Source organism: Bos indicus x Bos taurus, chromosome 23, assembly GCF_003369695.1.
Source record: "Bos indicus x Bos taurus breed Angus x Brahman F1 hybrid chromosome 23, Bos_hybrid_MaternalHap_v2.0, whole genome shotgun sequence".
NCBI classification, from domain to species: domain Eukaryota; kingdom Metazoa; phylum Chordata; class Mammalia; order Artiodactyla; family Bovidae; genus Bos; species Bos indicus x Bos taurus.
Genome location: NC_040098.1, coordinates 20,957,551 through 20,978,375, shown reverse-complemented (window position 1 = coordinate 20,978,375; position 20,825 = coordinate 20,957,551). Strand labels below are relative to the sequence as shown.

The 20,825-nt window shown below is 42.7% G+C and overlaps 2 protein-coding genes across 6 annotated transcripts in view; one reads left to right on the top strand and one right to left on the bottom strand.

Annotated features, from left to right (window-relative positions):
• PLA2G7 (phospholipase A2 group VII) overlaps positions 1–1,954 on the top strand; it is a 38,194-nt gene extending 36,240 nt beyond the window's left edge. For all 5 annotated transcript variants that reach the window (XM_027524549.1, XM_027524551.1, XM_027524547.1 and 2 more), the window contains 2 exons: positions 868–1,016; positions 1,702–1,954. In XM_027524549.1, the coding sequence (XP_027380350.1) occupies positions 868–1,016; positions 1,702–1,844 (292 nt within the window). In that variant the 3' untranslated portion in view covers positions 1,845–1,954. The remainder of the gene's footprint in view (positions 1–867; positions 1,017–1,701) is intronic.
• Positions 1,955–4,927: 2,973 nt separating this feature from the next.
• Positions 4,928–16,415, bottom strand: TDRD6 (tudor domain containing 6). The gene is made up of 4 exons (XM_027524999.1): positions 10,283–16,415; positions 9,104–9,228; positions 8,002–8,091; positions 4,928–5,486 (listed from the first exon to the last, which is right to left on the bottom strand). Exons 1-4 carry the CDS (start codon positions 16,314–16,316, stop codon positions 5,457–5,459), a joined length of 6,279 nt encoding a protein of 2,092 aa, XP_027380800.1. The 5' UTR covers positions 16,317–16,415; the 3' UTR covers positions 4,928–5,456.
• Between the last annotated feature and the right edge of the window lie 4,410 nt (positions 16,416–20,825).

The following is a 20,825-nucleotide window of genomic DNA, read 5'->3' as shown; positions in this document are numbered from 1 at the left end:
CGCTAAGTTGTGTCTGACTCTTTGCAACCCCACGGACTATGCAGTCCATGGAATTCTCCAGGCTGGAATACTGGAGAGGGTATCCTTTCCTTCTCTAGGGGATCTTCCCAGCCCAGGGATTGAACCCAGGTCTCCCGCATTGCAGGCAGATTCTTTACCAGCTGAGCCTCAAGTTCATCGATTAGCAATATTTATGAAGTGTTTTGCAGTTTAAATAATACAAGTCAAATTTTTGCTTGTCTTTTAATCTACTTAATCCAAAGCTGAAATACAAAGTGTTTTGCTCAACAGCAAATAGAGATCCAGTTAAGTGTGGTGGTAAGGGGGCAGGATTCTGGCTCTGGGTTTAAAGACCGTCAACATAAAAAGCATTCCATCTACTCAAATCAGAAGTGACCTACAAAGCAGAAATCAACTGTTCTAAAACCAAGATGCCAAGCAAGACAGGAATCTTTGTCTTATTTGTCTGGAGGGAAGGATGCTTACATACTCGTGTGTGCATACTAAGTCGCTGAGTCATGTCTGACTCTTTGCAACCTCATGGACTGTAGCCCACCAGGCTCCTCTCCCCATGGGATTCTCCAGGCAAGAATACTGGAGTGGGTTACCAAGCCCTCCTCCAGGGGATCTTCCAGACCCAGGGACCAAACCCCCGTCTGTCTCCTGCATTGGCAGGCGGGTTCTTTACCACTAGAACCACCTCTCATACCCCTAAATGAACAGTCTTGTGACCCTTGAGTACATATAGGGAGATCAGATTTACAAGTTTTGTTTCCTTGGTTTTTGGCCAGCATCTTTCCTGCACCTTAACTACAAAAATAATATTGTCTAACAAAGTGATTTGCGGATAACTCCTTTCTCTTTCAGGGGTTCGGTCCATCAGAATTTTGTTGACTTCACTTTTGCCACTAGCAAAATAATTGGCTACCTATTCACACTGAAAGGAGACATCGATTCCAATGTAGCCATCAGCCTTAGCAACAAAGCTTCCTTAGCGTTCTTACAAAAACATTTAGGTAAGATACGGCATCTTCTTTCCCGACATAGACCAGATGATTCTCAGGACAAAACTATCTATCCTAATTCATGTGCATGTGGCTCAGTCATGTCTGACTTTTTGTGACCCTGTGCAGCCTGCCAGGCCCCTCTGTCCATGGCATTCTCCAGGTAAGAATACTGGAGTGGGTTGCCATGCCCTCCTCCAGGGGATCTTCCCAACCCAGAAGACCAAACTTGGGTCTCTTGCATTAGCAGGCGGGTTTTGTTTTTTTTTTTTTACCACTGAGGCACCTGGGAAGCCCTACCTTAGCGTAAGTCCTATTTTAACGGTTCCCAGTTGGTTTACAACGTAACACTGCAGTCAATCAGTTGGAAAACAATTTGCTGTTTTGCGTACTGTGTCATAGGAAGCAAGCCTGCCTGTTAGAGCTAACAGTATTTCAGTGAAGCGGGGGCGGGGACGGGGTCGGGGGGGGGGGGGGGGGCGGCGAGGTAGCGGGCAGGGATTTCCATGCTCAGACAGCACGGGGCCTCAATCCTCGCATTCAGATGTTGCAGCTATCTCGTTCTCACAGAGGGCTTGTCCACGCCTTAATCCTGACGTGGTGTGTGTGGTTTGTGAGGCTAGGATGCCCCCTAGAGGCACTGAGCTGTTTAGTGCTCTCAAAAGTTGAATATGTTTATGACGTTTCTATCTTACAGGACTTCAGAAAGATTTTGATCAGTGGGATTCTTTAGTTGAAGGCGAAGATCACAATCTTATTCCAGGGACCAACATTAACACAACCAACCACCAAGCCACTCTGCAGAACTCCACAGGAATAGAGAGACCAAATTTAGATTAAAAGAGCTTTTTAAAAAGTTTTGTTTACGAACTTGTCTAAAAGTGTGTGTGTGTATGATTTAAATGTATTTTCTCAAATAGCTCATATTAAAAAATGTAGGCTATAGCACAGTAGTGACTGAAGCTTGTATTATTTTTTTCCCTTTAAATTTAGAAAAAGACAGCTACATATGAAAATCATAGCAGCCTAAATTTTAATTTTACTAAGGTGATCCTTTTTCACAGTAAAAAAACTGATTTTACATTAGTTCAACAGGCACATATAATAAAACTGGCACAAGGCCACTGGAAATGTGTTACAGTGACCTAACACTCCTAAAAATATAATAAAAACATTTTCTTGCCTCTTTTTTTTTCTGTTATAGGCTACAGAATTGAGTTTTAGCATTATGGTCTGCTATGTAGGATTTGGCAGTGGTTCCATTTAACTCCGGATCACAGTAAGAAAAAGTAGACCAAGTGGATAATAAAGCCATTGCTTTAACTGTGGAATGAGTGCTAGAGCGCAATTTCAATAAGATGACCACACAGGGATGGACACTGGTGACGAAACAAAGGCAGCAGATTAAAGAAAGCTGGTAATTTGCTTGCATTCACTTTGTTTACCTCAGAGATACTGTTTACTAAAGAAAGGTGCAAATGAGTGGCCCTCGATTCCAGCCATCACACATAAAGTTACTGATTCACCCATAGGCTGTGAAGGATATAAAGGGAGAGAATATAGGTGTGTGTATGGCTGATACGTTTTGCTGTCCAGTAGAAATTAACACAGCACTGTACTCCAATAATAATTGATTAAAAACAGGAAAACAGGAAAAGTGAAAAAAAAAAAAAGATCAAGATTCAACTTTGAAGAAATTCCAGTTTTGCTAACTTAAAAAGAAAAGGCCATAATTTTCACTGCTTCATGTTCCATAAGTGTTATTTAATGGATCTTTTTTATTTTATATGGAGTAATAAAAGGAGAAAAACACAATAAATGGAGGTAAAAAGATCACTGAAAGATTTGCACACTTCCGCCTCTGGGAGTCATGGAAAATGTGTTTTGTTTCCCAAGCAGTGTAAACACTTCTGCCACTCACCAGTCAAGTATATTTGGGTCTAAGAATGGTCTTGTTCCTATGAATGCTGCATAATGGACTTTCACGAAAGCCGGTGAGAACAAGGATAATCAGTACTTAGTAAGCAAGCCTGGTTAACTATTCTATGCCTATTCCTTTTGCCTTGTTAATAAGTAACTGCATTTTCTGATTTGGCACTCAGGCCTACCTTAATGTTTTAATGTGCAAAATCACTCATTTTGAGAAATATAATTTCTCCTATAACTGTTCAAAGTAAATATTTTTAAATGAAGAGTTAAAATTTTTTATCATGAAACTGATGGCTTTCTATAATCTGGCCTTCACACATCTTCTCTGACCTTTGCTCCCAGGAATTAATTCACAACTACAACTCCTACATGAATGAGCCAAATTTGTCTGTTCATTATCCTAGGAACAAGCAATATATTCATCTACTTCAATTACGCTTAATGTAAAATCCTCTCCTTTTTTACTTATTGAAATTTTACCCAACTTTTAAGGTTTTTAATTCTCACTCTTCTCATCAGGCTGTAGAGTTCTCATAACGTTTCATATACATGTTTTTAGAAATGGACAACCATTTCAATAGACCTGATGTTCCATTCAATAGCACCTCTTTAAAATCCTGTTTGTGGCACATGCTGATGCGAAAGGATCCAATGAAGTTTAAAAAATATAACCTACCATAGTGCATACTGAGCCTCTTTAAGGGAAAAGAAGGAAATATTTATCAAATGCCTACTCCTTTTCTGGCACATTCAGTTCAGTCCAGTCGCTCAGTCGTGTCCGACTCTTTGCGACCCCATGAATCGCAGCACGCCAGGCCTCCCTGTCCATCACCAACTCCCGGAGTTCACTCAGACTCACGTCCATCGAGTCGGTGATGCCATCCAGCCATCTCATCCTCTGTCGTCCCCTTCTCCTCCTGCCCCCAATCCCTCCCAGCATCAGAGTCTTTTCCAATGAGTCAACTCTTCACATGAGGTGGCCAAAGTACTGGAGTTTCAGCTTTAGCATCATTCCTTCCAAAGAAATCCCAGGGCTGATCTCTTTTGGAATGGACTGGTTCGATCTCCTTGCAGTCCAAGGGACTCTCAAGAGTCTTCTCCAACACCACAGTTCAAAAGCATCAATTCTAAGGCACTCAGCCCTCTTCACAGTCCAACTCTCACATCCATACTTGACCACAGGAAAAGCCATAGCCTTGACTAGACGAACCTTTGTTGGCAAAGTAATGTCTCTGCTTTTGAATATGCTACCTAGGTTGGTCATAACTTTCCTTCCAAGGAGTAAGCGTCTTCTAATTTCCTGGCTGCAGTCACCATCTGCAGTGATTTTGGAGCCCCCAAAAATAAAGTCTGACATTGTTTCCCCATCTATTTCCCATGGCACATTAAGTTATTTCTTATCTTAAAAACACTGCAAGAAAAGTTTTATTATCCCCATTTTACAGCTAAGGAAGATCAAGGCTGAACAATAATATAATAACCTGCCCAGGTCACATATCTAGTAAGCCGCGTACAGGTAAGATCGATTTCCTAATGTTAGGGTCTGTTTGTGTGCTGCCACCTATGCAAAGCCTTGTTTTAAAAGCATGGGCTTTGAAGTTAGATGGGTCTAGGTTTGCTCAAGCCTCTGAGATTTGCTAGCTCTTTGACAGGCAAATTATTTATCTTCTCTGAAAAGCTTCAACTTTCTCACCTATAAAATATGGGTAATATTAATATGCACCTCAGAATCCAGGATTACATGAAAAAAAGTGCATTGGAAGGACAATGAGGGACTAACAGGAAAGCTACCATTTACTATTACTATGTATCCCCAGTTGTAGAATTGTGGTTTGTTCCATGACCACAGACTTCCTCTTTTTTTTCCTTCTTTGTACCTTAGGTCCTCAGGAATTGAACCCCTGCCCCCTGCAGTGGAAACTCAGAGTCGTAACCACTGAACTGCCAAGGAAGTCCCAGATGTTTTCTTTTTAATGAAATGAAATTATACTTTTAAGGACAAACTTTATTCAAATTTTGTGTCATATTAGTATACTTCTAAATTCAAACAGAGTATTAGTCAAAACTAGAACAGCAAAGCTTCAGAAACAAAACAAAAATTTTGAAGGAGTTACTGCTAACAAAGCCATCCCCCCCAAGCAGCATCATATATTATGCTTGTCAGAAACCTATAATTTTCTATCTTAAACTATTATTCAGAAGAAACCAAAATATTCCTTTTTTTGCAATGTGAGTAATGTGTTAGCAAACTGTTTAGCCAAATAAATCCTCCCAACTGATTAGAAAGATGACACATTTAAACGGAGAGGAAACATCTCAACTCAATATATACAGAAACAGCACTATAAATACACCACACAGGGAGTCTGAGATCTGTTTTGTTTTCAACACAAAGTTTTCAAAAATGACAGTATCTTGTATTTACACGCTCTCAATTTTCTCAAATATTTTTGTTGGTCTGGTTGAGATGGCACTTATTTCAGAGCAGCTTTGAACTGACTGACCACACTTACAGATCCACAGTTAAATCTGTATCATCTCCAGGCCTCTTTTCTGAAACAAAAAGAGAAAAACCTCAGGTTGAGGAAGAAATGTATAAATAAGAAAAAAAATGGGGAGGGGGGGCGCGGTGTAGGGGGGACTGTGTTGTGGCTTACAGCATCTTAGTTCCCTGACCAAAGACTGAACCCATGTCCCCTGCAGTGGACACATGGAGTCCTAACCTCTGAACCACCAGGGAGTGCCCAAGAAGATTATTTATGTGGGTGCTACCATGACAAAATTCATGTCCTGTAAAAATGGGGAGAGGGAAAAGATGTGTATTCTAATTACTACAGGGAATTATTCCTACAGATATGATTTTTAAAAAAATATTTTAGTCCTCACACTATATCTATTATCATACAAAGTTTCTCCTAAAGATTATGAAATTGGCATATTTTATATTTTACTAGGATGATGTTCGGAGAAGGCAATGGCAACCCACTCCAGTACTCTTGCCTGGAAAATCCCATGGATGGAGGACCCTGGTGGGCTGCAGTCCATGGGTAGCTAAGAGTCGGACACGACCAAGCAACTTCAGTTTCACTTTTCACTTTCATGCACTGGAGAAGGAAATGGCAACCCACTCCAGTGTTCTTGCCTGGAGAATCCCAAGGACAGCAGAGCCTGGTGGGCTGCCATCTATGGGGTCGCACAGAGTTGGATATGACTGAAGCAACTTAGCAGCAGCAGCAGGATGATGTTGGCAAATAGTTCTTTGTTCTCTTTCATTGGTGCATACTTTCACATAACACTAAAGTCATCAAGAGCTGATTTCATTCTCCACATGCCTCAATATTGAGAGTCCCTTGGACTGCAAGGAGATCCAACCAGTCCATCCTAAAGGAGATCAGTCCTGGGTGTTCATTGGAAGGACTGATGCTGAAGCTGAAACTCCAATACTTTGGCCACCTGATGCGAAGAGCTGACTCATTTGAAAAGACCCTGATGCTGGGAAAGATTGAGGGCAGGAGGAGAAGGGGACGACAGAGGATGAGATGGTTGGATGGCATCACCGACTCGATGGACATGGGTTTGGGTGAACTCCGGGAGCTGATGATGGACAGGGAGGCCTGGCGTGCTGCAGTTCATGGGGTTGCAAAGAGTCGGACACAACTGAGCGACTAAACTGAACTGAACTGATGCCTCAATTCTAAGAACCAGTGTGCCTCTTATGAAAAAGACCATGCATTAACCAGGAACATCCAACAAACTGAATCACCATATAAACTAAAAAATCTCCAAAGAAATTCCAAGAGATTATTTAACAAAGATCACTTGAATGTCTGTATCTGATTAAGTAGATGCAAACCCTGACATGACTAGTATTGGAACTATCCAATACAGATTTTGAAGCAAGAAGTTCAACAAACTCCAAACAGGATAAACTCAAGTATCTAGACATAGCCCGGGAAATCACCTATCATATAATCTTAACTGAAAAACACAATTTATGTGTGTATGTACGATGAAATCAACCATGTTCAAAATATATTGCTGATATGTTTATATCCCATATAAACAAAAATTATTAAAATCAAACTGATTAATCTGTCTTTGGATGGATGTATTATAGGTGATTGCTACTTTCTCCTTTTTAACTTTACCATTTTCTCAGATTTTCTGCATCAAATGTATTTTATCAAGGTCAGAAACAACAAACAATTTCCTTTTTTTAATCCCAAAATGAAAATCAAGGAGGAAAACATTAATAAATAGTTTTCCCAAAAGATACAGGGCATAAAATCCAGAAGCATTGATTGTGTTGTTGCTGTTTTCCATTGCTGTTATTACAAGTGTTTTTTCTTCCATTATTCCTAAACACAAATGCTTAGAAAACAGTTCAAGTTGAAACAGAGCAGGACTCTATGGTCCATGCCCCACTGTGTCCTCAGCCTGCCTTTTGTCTGAAAATCAATTTAATCAGAAAAGTGAGAAAATTCAGAAACAAGGGAAAATAGTCAAAGGAGACCAAATAATAACAATGTAGTCATTAAGCATAGTCAAGGACCTTCTCAAGGGCTATAGATAATATGCTGAGCCATATCCTGTGAGCTGTCTTGCAGATATTAAAATACCAGATAGAGAAATTAACTACATGATGATCAGACTTTAGCCATGACATAACCTGACATAATTGGCCTCAAAGAAATGGAAACAAACTGGCCCTGGAACTGAAGATCAACTGTACCTAAAACAACCAAGATGACTCTGGTCAGACCACTGATGACCAGTTTCAGGATGACTGCCAGAGATGACTGTGTTGTTTCTACAGGTAGTGCCCTCCTTCTGTCTATAAAAGCTCTTGCCTACTGACAGTGGAGGGAGCCTTTGGACAGACGTCCGCCCTGCCCTCATCCCAACCCAGATGCCAGCATCTGAAATAAAGCAAACTTTCCTTTCCACTAACCTGGCCTCTTTAATGGTTTCTAAGCGGTGAGCCACGGGACCTGCACCTTTCAGTAACAAGGTTACCTTTCAAAATGAACAACAGCCTTACTAAATTACTGCTTAAATATACTCATACCTCAGATGGACTCCTATCCAATTTGGGTATACCATTCCAGACATTCTCAGGGTTTACTACCTCCTCTATGCCGTTTGAAAGGTCCAAAACCTGCAAGAGAGAAAGAGTAATAAAAACTGGTAATTCCAAACACTGTCACTGATTTATGTTAGTTACACAGTGTCCTTTATCAAATGAAATACTTTAAAAGGCAGTCACAATGATTTTGTTAAACTTTAACATTGCATTTCAACTCAATGGTACATCAGTCCCAAAAAACATATTGAGTATCTATGCCTAGACATCAAAGATGGATGTTCTCAAATTCTCATGGTATAAGTCTGCACATTGCTAATCCTTCCCCCTAGAAATTCTTCATCAGCCAGCCAGTGAGGGAAAAGTCCAGGGATCAATATTTAGGAAATGTGGCAAAGGATTCTGACACAGGTGGTTTTTCAAACCACAGGAGAAACACCATTTACTGAAGGTTTCAAGGAGATTTTACACAAGGGAATAATAGAATCAGATTCTCATTTGACAAACACCACACTGGCAATGTGGAGAAGCAACGGATGGAAGACAAGAGGTAAACCAATAGAAGGTTATTAGAGGAAGCTAGTCGGGGTTGGTTCCCTGGTAGCTCAGACGGTTAAGACTCTGCCTGCAGTGCAGGAGACCCGGGTTTGATCCTTGAGTTGGGAAGATCCCCTGGAGAAGGGAATGGCTATCCACTCCAGTTTCTTGTCTGGAGAATTCCATGGACAGAAGAGCCTGGCAGGCTACATGGGATTGCAAAGAATTGGACAAGACTAAGTAACTAACACCAACAGTTGTGAAATGAGAAACTTAACCAAAATAGTGGCATTAATAAAAACAGTTTTAACTGAGATAAGTGGAAAGTATGGAACTCAGTGACTGATAGGATTCCAGGGAGACGAAAGAGCCCTGAATGCTTAAATATAAACTTTTAAAATGGTTTTTGCATTGGATCAATTATCAGGGAGAATGAGCAGGTAACTAATCTGTTCAATGGGATTTTCTAATCTGGTAAAGTTTGGTAAAATTTCCTTAACAATCTGCAAGTATATTTTGAGACAAAGTACTTCACTGCAACTTTACATACCTTTGTGCCCTCTTCAGCTATTTCCAAAATCTCACATTTAGACCACGTGTTTCTGAGACTTGACCACACAACACATTTGGATCCAACAGTAAATCCTTTCAGAGTGTACGTGTTCTCTGGTTGAGCTGCCAGATTGAATACAGCAAGAGTCAAAGCATGTCTCTTAATTTCTTAATGTTAGACATGCAAGCAAAGCATTTCCCTACGATGCATTTACTACTCCCATATCATTGGTATCATGGCACAGTACAACGTGTTCTGTCTCCCTAAACAACATGATCTCTATTTAGTTTTTAAAACTGTGTGTATGTGGACACAGGGAAAGGGTGAGACACAGATGAAGGAAGTATACGCACCATCACAGCACTCACAGTGGCCATTTCTTGGTGGTGGAATTATGATGATTTTCATTCTCCTTAGTCTACTGTTTTCTCTATTTCGTACAGTGTAATAATATTGTAATTATGCAACAATCGAGTAAATAAAATTGACATTTAAAAGTCTAACATTGATTTTTTTAAAAAACCTAAAAGATAAGCCATTTTGTGTAACTTTCAAATCTTATTACGTAGGCAAGAAAAGAGCAGCAAAAATAATTTATAAAAAATGTATAAAAAAGGTAATGGTAATAAGTGTTCTCCAATATTTACTTGTGGCTGTTAACTTTCTTGATTAATATAGGCTCCCTAACTCTATTGTTTTAAGTGTTTCAAAATGAACAGCAAAGTATATGTACGAAGAAAACCAGTTGTTTTAAAACTCTGCTAAAATGATCCCCAATGTAAATTCATGCCTACAATAAGCTTGGCAAAGGAGCACTACATATTTTTAAAAACTGACCAAAAAACGTAATGTCTTGATCTAGAGATGATTTGTTTACATTTGAAATGGGACTACTTTTTAGAGACATAGATTTTAAGCATTCTATTTTTAAAAGCAAAAATAATTCAGCATTTTACACAGCATATAAAGTATTATTTCACATTAATTTCATCCCTTAATTTCTTCATGTTTAAAATACCCTTCATAAAAATCCAAATCTAATTCTCTTTTCAGGTTTTCAACTCCCCTCAAATTATTTTTTTAATTCAGTAAGAATTATTCTCTTCTTTTTAAGATAAATAACTGTTTTTCCCTAAGCTAAATAAAAGTGAATGGGGGGTCAAAAACTGCACATACCTGGGATATGATCTGGTAAGGTGTAATTGTGTTTCCTTGCATCTTTGTATTCTTCTTCAGAAAACAGAGAGGTCAGTGATGACATGGCATCTCTACTTGTACATTCTGTAAATTCTTCTTTAAAGATACTCATTTCAATCTGCATCTTGGCATCGCAAGTCTGTCTGCGCAGGCGCAGCCTCCGCTCCTCATCAAAGCTTTCCGCACAACTGGATCCTCTCATGTCTTCAGTGCACAGGGCTTCTTGGGCTTTCTGACTAGCTGTTAAAGACAAAGGGTTTATTCTGTCCTCCAGACACAGCTGGGCTGTAGGCAGTTCTAGTTCAGGCTGTTTCTCGTCTTCACAGTTGAGGGGCAGCTGCCCTGGCAATGGTGGCAGGGTGACCTCTGGGTCACAGCCTTGGGGAAGAGTCATGGTTGGAGGCACCAGGTCCAGATCTTCTTTCTCCTCATCCCCGACCAGGGAATGCTGCAACTCAATGGATTCCAGCTCCAGGAATTCTTTGGACTCATCGTCAGGAGAAAGTGGTACCTCGAGAGAATTCAGTTCCAGGACCTCCTTTGCCTCGGTGGCATGTGGTAAGAATGTGTTAAATCCTGGCATTGGGTACTTATCATCAAACTTTGTTTTGTCACCCAATAGGCCCTTGACTTTTTCTTCCAGCAACTCAGTGCCAATCTTATTTTTGCCTGGGTTTTCAAAAGCTTCAAAAATGTTATCAGTTTTGGGGTCATAGAATTTACCTGGTTGTGTTTCAAGGATGTTTAAGTCTTTGTTGAGTCTTTCCAAGAGCTCAGCTGTCTGGGATTCAACATGGAGTATTCTCTCTCGTCCAGTTTTACTGCTTGATTTCTTAAGTCCAACATCGGGACTGGGGACCCCGAGAGCTCCCTTTACTTCTGCATCATTTTTTTCATACCTCAGATCACTGCTACGCATATCAATCTTAGAATATTTCTTCATTTTCTCACTAATGCTTTCACCTTTGCTTTTCAAGTCAACGATGGCTAAAGGGATATCACCAACGTCCCTTTTGATGTCTAATATTGTTATCTCCAACACATCTTCTGTGACTATTTCGTAAAAGTAGTCACATCCCTCACGAGGGCATGCGCCCTGTGAAATAGTAAATCCTGAGAGGCAACATGGAAAGGCTTGCATGGGCACAGCCAAAAGCTCAGAAGGGATGTTCCAGAGTGCTTTCGGGTCCACGGAGTCTACAATGTTTCCAAAGTCCACAAGCCTGATGGACACAAGATAATCTTCACAAATACTGGTGACAAGGGCCCTATAATAATGCCCATCTTCTCTGTATCTCACTATGCAAGGATCTCCAATACGAGGGCAGTGGATACGACTTCTCCGATCTGTCACCTGCTCTCCCACAGTCTGTACTTCCACTTCTAAATGCTGAAGTTTCTTGGTATCCGCAAACTGACACCAAAAATATTCAGGTCCGTCGATCACTGTGGCATAAGCTCTTATAGTCTTCATCTTTGGATTATACCAGTTAAGAAACATAGAAGTATCTACGTCTGTTTTGCTGACCAATGTGGAACAGGCCCCTTGAACTATTTGCGTAGAAAATCCTAGTTGAGATTTTTCACTGAATGTATATCGGCTCACCATATCTTCGGCTATGATCCCATGTTCATCAGCAAGAGTAACTTCCCATTTGTCTTGAAACTGAACAAATTCGCATCTTATTTGAGTCTCATTTGTCCTTTGGGAAAAGTAATGCATCACTTCCTTATGGTTTAAAATCCCAGGAACCCCACATCCCTTTAAGGAACAGGGAATGCACAGTCCTGGTAACAGCACGTTAACACGGTCAAGTTTGCCTATTTTGTTTGTGTGAACCACAGAGACATTGCCATAATCTATAAACTGCACAGAGAGAAGGTCATTGAGTTGTGGTTCCTTGACCACAGCACGATACCATAAGTTGTCTTCTGGAAAAACAGCACATATTACATCTCCTCTTTGCAAAGGTGGACCTGCATAATATTCAGGCCTTGTTCTAGTATCATTTAACCTCTCTGAAAGATGATCAATTTCAGCCTCATCTTCTGTTAGTTGAACATAAAAGTCTGAAAGGTCATTTATATGAGAAACATACACAGTTGTTTTAAATCCAGGCATTATGGCCTTCTTAGGGAACTCAGAAATTTTTAGAGGCAAACCTTTGTCACATGAATCTCTTAGTTTTCTCTCTGAAAGAGAGGCTTCTAGTTTTGTGGCTTTCAAAGAGGGCTCTGCTGAACTTTCTAATTTCTTGTCTGTTGTTAATGGAGACACTTGATTATTTTTATTTCCCACAGAGTCCTGGTGCAGAGTGACTAAGTTTGTCTTTGTTGAACTCTGTAAAAATTTGAGTTCCCTACATGCTGAGCTGATCTTAGGTTTGTATGATTCTCCTAAGAGTGCCTTACCATCTGGTTTGTTCTCTGATTTACTTAAATACTCTGTAGGTGACAACTTCACATCTTCCTTTTTCACTTCAAGAGTTTCAGTTGTAGAGAGGAGTGCTTTGCTTTTTTTTCTCCTTGTCCCACCTTTGTAACCCCGGAGCCCTAACTTCTCGTTAATATTAGCATTAATTTGAATGCTATCATTGTATAGTTCAATAATCAGTCTTCCATCTGGATCTTTTGCTACAACCAGAGCCTTCAATGACTTATCTAAAACAGTCTCCCGAAACCACGCTGTAACTTCTTCCGGTATATGATCAGGAATATCAGATAACGAACATTTAATGGCTTGCATGGGCCAAAGTAAGACATCATGTGCATCGCTAGGCACTGGGCACAGATCATCACTTGTTACCACACAAATGTTCCCAAAATCAACAAAGAATACTTTATTTGGTTCTTTTTCTATGATTACCCCTCTACACCAGTTCCCGTCAGTATACTTGGCAAGGCACAATGTGCCGGGGACCAAGTGAGATGTTCTTAAATGCAGCAAAACTTGACTTAATTGTGTAATATGATGGGACAGCTGTTCTAAAATACTTGCATTTCTTCCCAGTTGGCAATAAAATGCCCAAGGGTCATCAACATGTGTTATGTACACTGATTCTTCACTTCCAATTTTCATGTCATGTGTAGAATAGAAGTAAGAATGGAGCTTAACAGAGAACTCTAGAGGTTTCTGAAATTTTACTGGTCTCGCAAGTCTCTTTTGTACCAAAAAATGGCACACACTCTGGAAAGGTGTTAGCAGATCCACCACATTAAACAGTTCATCATGAATGGAAGCCAGAGCAAATATTGTGCACTTTAATTCAAGACTGTTTTCCTGTGCATTATCTATAAATTCAATAAAAGCTTGGATTGCCTTTTCATCCCAAAGAAAAGGATTTTGTCCCATTGGCTGAATTAAATTATAAAGGCTGCACCTAAAAGCCTGAACCTTAGCCATCAGAAACTCTTCAGTAATTGAATAAATATTCTTCACAGATACCATTTCTTTGTCCCCATAATCTACAAATATGATGTTGACATACTCTGAAGATTGTGCCCCGGTAATTAGAGCTCTGGACCATTTTCCATCTGCTGTTCGTTTTGCCAAACAAGCAGGAGTAGTTCCCTGGTGGGGAGGAGCTGTGTTGTTGCAATAGTCCTGAATACTACACATGAGTGCTTTAAATCTTTGTGTGTTCCTGGTCAGCTGACACCAAAAATAGCCGGGATTTTCAACGCAAGATACGCTGACTTCCACTGTAGTTCCAACTTGTAGCTCTCCTTTACAAGAAGAGCCTGGCTCAATTCCCAAGAAATTCTGTACCAGAGGAGAATAAACAGACACTCTTTTCTCATTGTCCTGCACAAGTCCAGCTGAAACGTTTGTCGTAACTGTTGTGTCAGTCACTACTTCTGGAACAGCTGTAGTTTTACCATCTCTCATGGCTTTTTGTTCTTCCTTCTTGGCAGAAGATATTCTGTTACCGTCTATGGTAAAATGGTTTGAAACATGCCCTGGAGAGTGGACACTTACGGAAAGACTGTTCTGTGTTTCAAATTCCTGGTACTTGGCAAATCCAGCTTGAGCCATCACCTTACTAATGTTTTCCTCCCCCGTTCTTGATTCATCAAGAATCTCAATAATATACTGATTATCCTGCTTATCAAGGACATGGATAACTAACTCTTTGTGGAGCACAGTCTTTTTAAAAAAGGAAATTGCCTCTTGGCTCCAGTTTTCTTCCAAAGGCCAAATATCAGCCAGGGTGCACTGCAGGGCCAATATTGGTAGCCGCCTGAACTGAGGGAGTAGCATCCTCACGTCATACCGGTCCACGTTTTCCGAATTGCCCCGATCAACTAAGAACACATCCACATTCTGGTCCTCTAATCGGGTGACCATAGCCCGGAAATAGCCATTTTCTTTCCATTTGACACAGCAAAGATCATCGGCTTCAGGTTTCAAGATGACACCATCCAGCTTACTGGCGGAGGCATAGAAACTGCACATTTTCTTCATCAGTTTGCTGAAGGTGCCATTGTGTTTCCTCAACCTAATCCAAAACTCAGAAGGATTTTTCACAAACTCCACCTGGGCATCATAGAAGGTGTTCATCTTTAACTTGATAGATGGTAAGGTGGGGAGTGAAATCTCTTCATCCATTTCTTCCGCAGAAGATTGACACTGAAAAGCTGTTTCCGGTTCTTCCTCCTCTTCCTCTTCTTCTCTGCCCTGGCTCTGAAGGAACTGGTCAGCCAAGCAACAGGACTGTACTCCGAACACACAGTTAAGATTAATCCCATCTTCGCCATATAAGGTGACGTAATACACATGCTCGAAGGAACAATAAAATTCAATCTTTGCGTTCACTGCCTGGCCCAGAATCAGTGCCTTCAGGTCACCGACCTGTGACCGAGACCAACCTCTCCCACCATCCCAGAGTCCGTACAGTGCGCAAGGGTAGGTCACCACGGGCATCCGAAAATATTCAGGCAGCAAGTAGCGGAGGCTACTACAACTCACTAACTCCTTCCTTCCATAGTCGACGTGAAGCACCTGGGCACAGCGCTGGGGCCGGAAAGTCTCAAGCAAGAGCGCCCTGTACCAAAGTCCATCCAACCCGCAGGATGCGCAAGGAGAGCCCGGCTTGTCTGGGCTCTCCTCTCTCTCCTCCCAGGGGGCACTAGTAGAGTGCTCGTCCCCAGTCCCCGGGGAACCCCGGTATACCTGAGCCATGCTCTCGGAGAGGCGGTGGATCTCCTGAGAGAGGCTGCGGAGCTGGCAGTGAATGCGGTGGGGATGGCACACCTGGGTAACCACCATGGGCTCCGTCACGCCCAGCTGCAGCTGAGGGTAGAAGTAATCCAGGCCAGGCTGCTCCTGCTTAGGGGGAACTCGCGGGACCACGACAGGCGTGGAGGCCGAGAGGTAGCGCTTTAGCAGGGAGCGGAAGACACTGTCGGGCACCTGCCGGGCCAGGCCGAGCTCCTGCATCTGCTGGGACAGCTCGGGCACCTCCAGGAGGACCAGGCGGTGGAGCAGCAGCACGTCCAGGACGCGCCCGTGCACTTCCTTGCCCTGCAAGTGGCTAAGGAAGTCCACGGCCCTGGGCGCCCAGTGCTGGGGCTCTCCCCCGCCCGCGCCGCCGCCGCCCGCCGGCACCAGGCCGGCCAGCACGCAGCCCAGCACCTCCGACGGCAGGTGGAAGAACTCGCTGCGCCCGGGAGCCAGCGAGCCCGCCCCGGCCGCGATGGTGCAGCCCTCGTCCAGCAGGAAGACGCGGCTCTCCTGCGCCTGCCTGCTGACCACGCGGCCGCGGTGCCACAGCCTCCCCACCTGCACCAGGCACAACTCGCCAGGGAAGGCCGAGGCACCGCCCAGCATCCAAGGGCCGCGCGCAGCCGCCGCCGCTTCCTGGATCTCCCTGCTCAGCCGCACGTACTCGTCCCGCCGCTCTCCCAGCAGTCCCCACAGCTGCACGGGAATCACCTCGGGCTGCACGTCCACGAAGGACACCCGCAGCACCAGCGAGGCCCCCGGCGTCGGCAGCCCGGGCGTCGAACACATCTCCGCCGCGCAGCCCGGCCCGGCCAGCGAAACCCCGGGGCTGCTAGGAGGAGAGCCCAGCAGACGCGGGCTCGCCCGACACACGGACAGGGAAGGATACCCGGCCTGGCGCCCACGCCGCAACGCCGCCGCCGTAGCCGCCGGGCCTCACCTGCTCGCGCCGACTGGTAAGACCCGACGGCCGGCCCAACCGCTCAGGGTCGCGCCGCCACGCAGGCATTTGCAGCGCGAGGCCCCTTGGCTTCCGGCCGCGGGCCGCCGGCGGGTCTGCGTGGGCGGGCGGGGCGGAGCCGGGCCCCCCGGGGGGCGGCGGGGACGCAGGCTCGGGGTGCAGAAGGGGCCTCGGGGAGCCCAGATGCCCGTCGCTGCTCCGAGCCCCTTCGAGTTGCTTCGGCCCGGTCGGGGGCCTGGCGAGGCCCAGACCACGCAGGGACCTCCTTCTGGGCCATCTGACCGAAACAGACGGAGCCCGGCGAGCCCTGCACGGTGCGAGCCATTGAAGAACCGCGAAGGAGAAAGGGAGGCGCGAATGGTACGTTCGGGGCGTTGGGCCAGAACTCTCAGAGACCCGGAGCGGACCGTGCGGTGGCGCTGGCGTCCCCGGGGCGGACATTGGCTGTGCGCTCTCAACGACGTAGCCGCGGAGCCTGTCGCTGATAATCTCGTCTATGAACTTGTTGGATCACCTGGATAGAGTTATGATGAGGGTTACATAGATTGTTAAATGCTTCTTTCCCCACGATTACCCCGTGTATTTCTTTGCTGTTTTGTCTGCCCACTTTGCAGGCGTTTGGTCTCCATTTACGCACGGAGCTACTGTAGAACCAGACATCCATACACACTTGTAAAACTGGTAAAAATCTGAATTTGTGGGTTATTCCAATGTCATTTTGCTGGTTTTGATTGTGTACTACAGTTGTTCAAGATTTGGGTAGGACTGGGTGAAAAGTGAATGGAAATTTCCTGGACATTTTTTGCAGCTTTGAAATTAGGTAGTGCTACCCTTTCAACTTTATTCTTTTTCTTCAAAATGGTTTTGGCTATCTAAGGTCTTTGCTTTTTCCAATGTATTTGATTAGGTTGGCCAAAAAATTCATTCAGGTTTTTCCATATATTACAGAAAAGCTGTAACAAACTTTTTGGCTAAATCAATGGAATACACTTGTCATTTCTGGGGGAAAATAATCTTGAGATTTTTTTTTATTAGGATTGCATTGAAGATAGTGATCAGTATGAGAAATTACATCTGAGCAATATTGAGTTTTCCAGTCCATGGACATGGTTTCTTTCTCTGTTAATTGAAGTATTCTTTACTTTGTCTCAGCACTGTTTTATAATTTTCAGTGAACAAGTCTTGCATGTAATCTGTTAGATTTATACCTAAGTTTTACATTTTTTTTATGTTATTGTAAATGATACTGACAAAAAAAAATTTAGCTTCCAATTTTTCACTGTTAGTAAATAGCACTATATTTATAGTTTTGTGACTCCCAGGTAAAGAATCCACCTGCCAGTGTAGGAGATTCAAGTTTGATCCCTGGGTCAGGAAGATACCCTGGAAGAGGAAATGTCCACCCATTCCAGCATTCTTGTCTGGAAAATTCCATGGACAAAGGAACCTGGCAGGCTACAGTCCATGGGGTCACAGAGTCAGACACGACTGATTGAGCACACACATGCACGCACATATATTGACCTTATATCTTGTGATTTTCGAAAACTCACTTATTCTAGTAGCTTTTTTTTATATACAGATTTCTTGGGAATGTGCACAATTCTACACAATTATATGGCTATATAATAAATGCAGTTTTATCTCCCTAATTTTTATACTCTTTCTCTCTTTCTCTTACCTTATTATAATAACTAAGATATCCAGTACAGTTTTGACTAGACATGGTGAGAATTGATATTTTTTCTTATTCCTGATTTAGGGAGAAAGCCTCTCTTTTTTACCAGTGTGATATTAGCTGTAGGTTTCACTTAGATCCTTTTCATCAAGTTGAGGAAGTTCATTCTGCTCCTAGATTGTTGAGAGCTCTTATCATGAAAGGTTATTGAGTTTTATCAAATACCATTTCACATTCTATTGATATAAATTGTCTGTAAGTTGAATTATATTTATTGATTTTTGAATGTTGAACCAACCTTGTATTCTTGGGATAAATCCCATGTGGGGCTGATGTAGTATCCTTTTTATAATGCTGCATTGAATCTGATAGTATCTTTCACCCCTATATTCATTTTAAAACTTTTTTCAGATGGGTTTTTTTTCTGTTGCAGTAAAATATCCATAATACAAAACTTACATTTTAATCATTTGTAAGTGTTCATTTACATTAATTATATTCACATTGTTGTGCAGCAGTCACCTCTGTCCATCTCCAGAGCTTTTCATCATTCCAGACTGAAACACTGTGCTAATTAAATACTGACTTCTGATTCTCCCTCATTCCAGCTCTAGTAACCACTAATCTACAATTTGTTTCTATGAATTTGATTACTCTAGGTATCGCATACAAGTAGAATCATATACTATATGCCCATTTGTGTCTGGCTTATTTCATTCAGTTTCAAGATTTATCCATGTCATAAGATGTCTCAAAATTTCCTTATTTTAAAGCTGATTAATATCTCATTGTATGTACATACGCATTTTGTTTATCCATTCATTCATCTGTCAGTAGACATTTAGATTGTTTCCACCTTTTGGTTATGTGAAAATGCTACTGTGAACATTGGTATATAAATATTTGTTCAAGTCCCTGCTCTCAATCTGTGAGTTATACCTAGAAGTGGAATTGTTGAGTGAAAAAGTTGGCTTAAAGCTCAACATTCAGAAAACGAAGATCATGGCATCCGGTCCCATCACTTCATGGGAAACAGATGGGGAAACAGTGGAAACAGTGTCAGACTTTATTTTTCTGGGCTCCAAAATCACTGCAGATGGTGACTGCAGCCATGAAATTAAAAGACGCTTACTCCTTGGGAGGAAAGTTCTGACCAACCTAGATAGCATATTCAAAAGCAGAGACATTACTTTGCCAACAAAGGTTTATCTAGTAAAGGCTATGGTTTTTCCTGTGGTCATGTATGGATGTGAGAGTTGGACTGTGAAGAAGGCTGAGTGCCAAAGAATTGATGCTTTTGAACTGTGGTGTTGGAGAAGACTCTTGAGAGTCCCTTGGACTGCAAGGAGATCCAACCAGTCCATTCTGAAGGAGATCAGCCCTGGGATTTCTTTGGAAGGAATGATGCTAAAGCTGAAACTCCAGTACTTTGGCCACCTCATGCGAAGAGTTGACTCATTGGAAAAGACTCTGATGCTGGGAGGGATTGGGGGCAGGAGGAGAAGGGGACGACAGAGGATGAGATGGCTGGATGGCATCACTGACTCGATGGACGTGAGTCTGAGTGAACTCCGGGAGTTGGAGATGGACAGGGAGGCCTGGTGTGCTGCGATTCATGGGGTCGCAAAGAGTCGGACATGACTGAGTGACTGATCTGATCTGATCTGATGATAATTCTGTGTTTAATTTTTGAGGCAACCCCACATGATTTTGTATAGCACTTGCATCATTTTCTATTTTCTCTAGCAATGCACAAGGGTTCCAGTTTCTCCACATCTTTATCCACTCTTAGTGTTTTGTTTTTTATAAATTGCCATCCTAATGGGTGTAAAGTGGTGCTCATGGATTTTTTCGTGTCTATATATATAAGAGAAATTGGTCTGTAGTTTCCTTTTTATAAATGGATTTAAGTATTTTGGGCAGTATCTTATGTGTTTTGGACAGTATTTAAGTTATTTTGGACAGGAGGTAAACAAATGAGAAGTCAAGGATGTCCTGAAGGTTTCCTGGTTGTAGTACAAGATGTGTAGTGCAATAGAGACTCTTGAAGAAGAGTAGATTGTAAAGGGCAGGGAGAAAGGATTGGAACAAAAAATACTGATTTAATTATTGTGAATTTTGAGCTCACAAGGACTATGGGCCATCCTGGTAGAGATACAAAGGGAGACGTTCAGAAAAAATAAGTAAAGCTGGAGGAATGAGTAAGGACCAAGGAACACAGATAAAGGTAACTTCTATGCTGGGAGATAGTGAAGGACAGAGAAGCCTGGCGTGCTGCAGTTCATGGGGCCACAAAGAGTCAGACACAACCAAGCGACTAAAGAATAACAACTGTCTGCTAAGTCACCCCAGTCGTGTCCGACTCTGTGCAACCCCATAGATGGCAGCCCACCAGGCTCCTCTGTCCTTGGGATTCTCCAGGCAAGAACACTGGAGTGGGTTGCCATTTCCTTCTCCAATGCACGAAAGTGAAAAGTGAAGGTTAAGTCGCTCAGTCATTTCCGACTCTTAGCGACCCCATGGACTGAAGCCTACCAGGCTCCTCCATCCATGGGATTTTCCAGGCAAGAGTACCAGAGTGGAGTGCCATTGCCTTCTCCGAACAACGGTCTACTGAGTGCCAATTACTCTAGTGTTTAGGAATTACCATTCCAAGTGT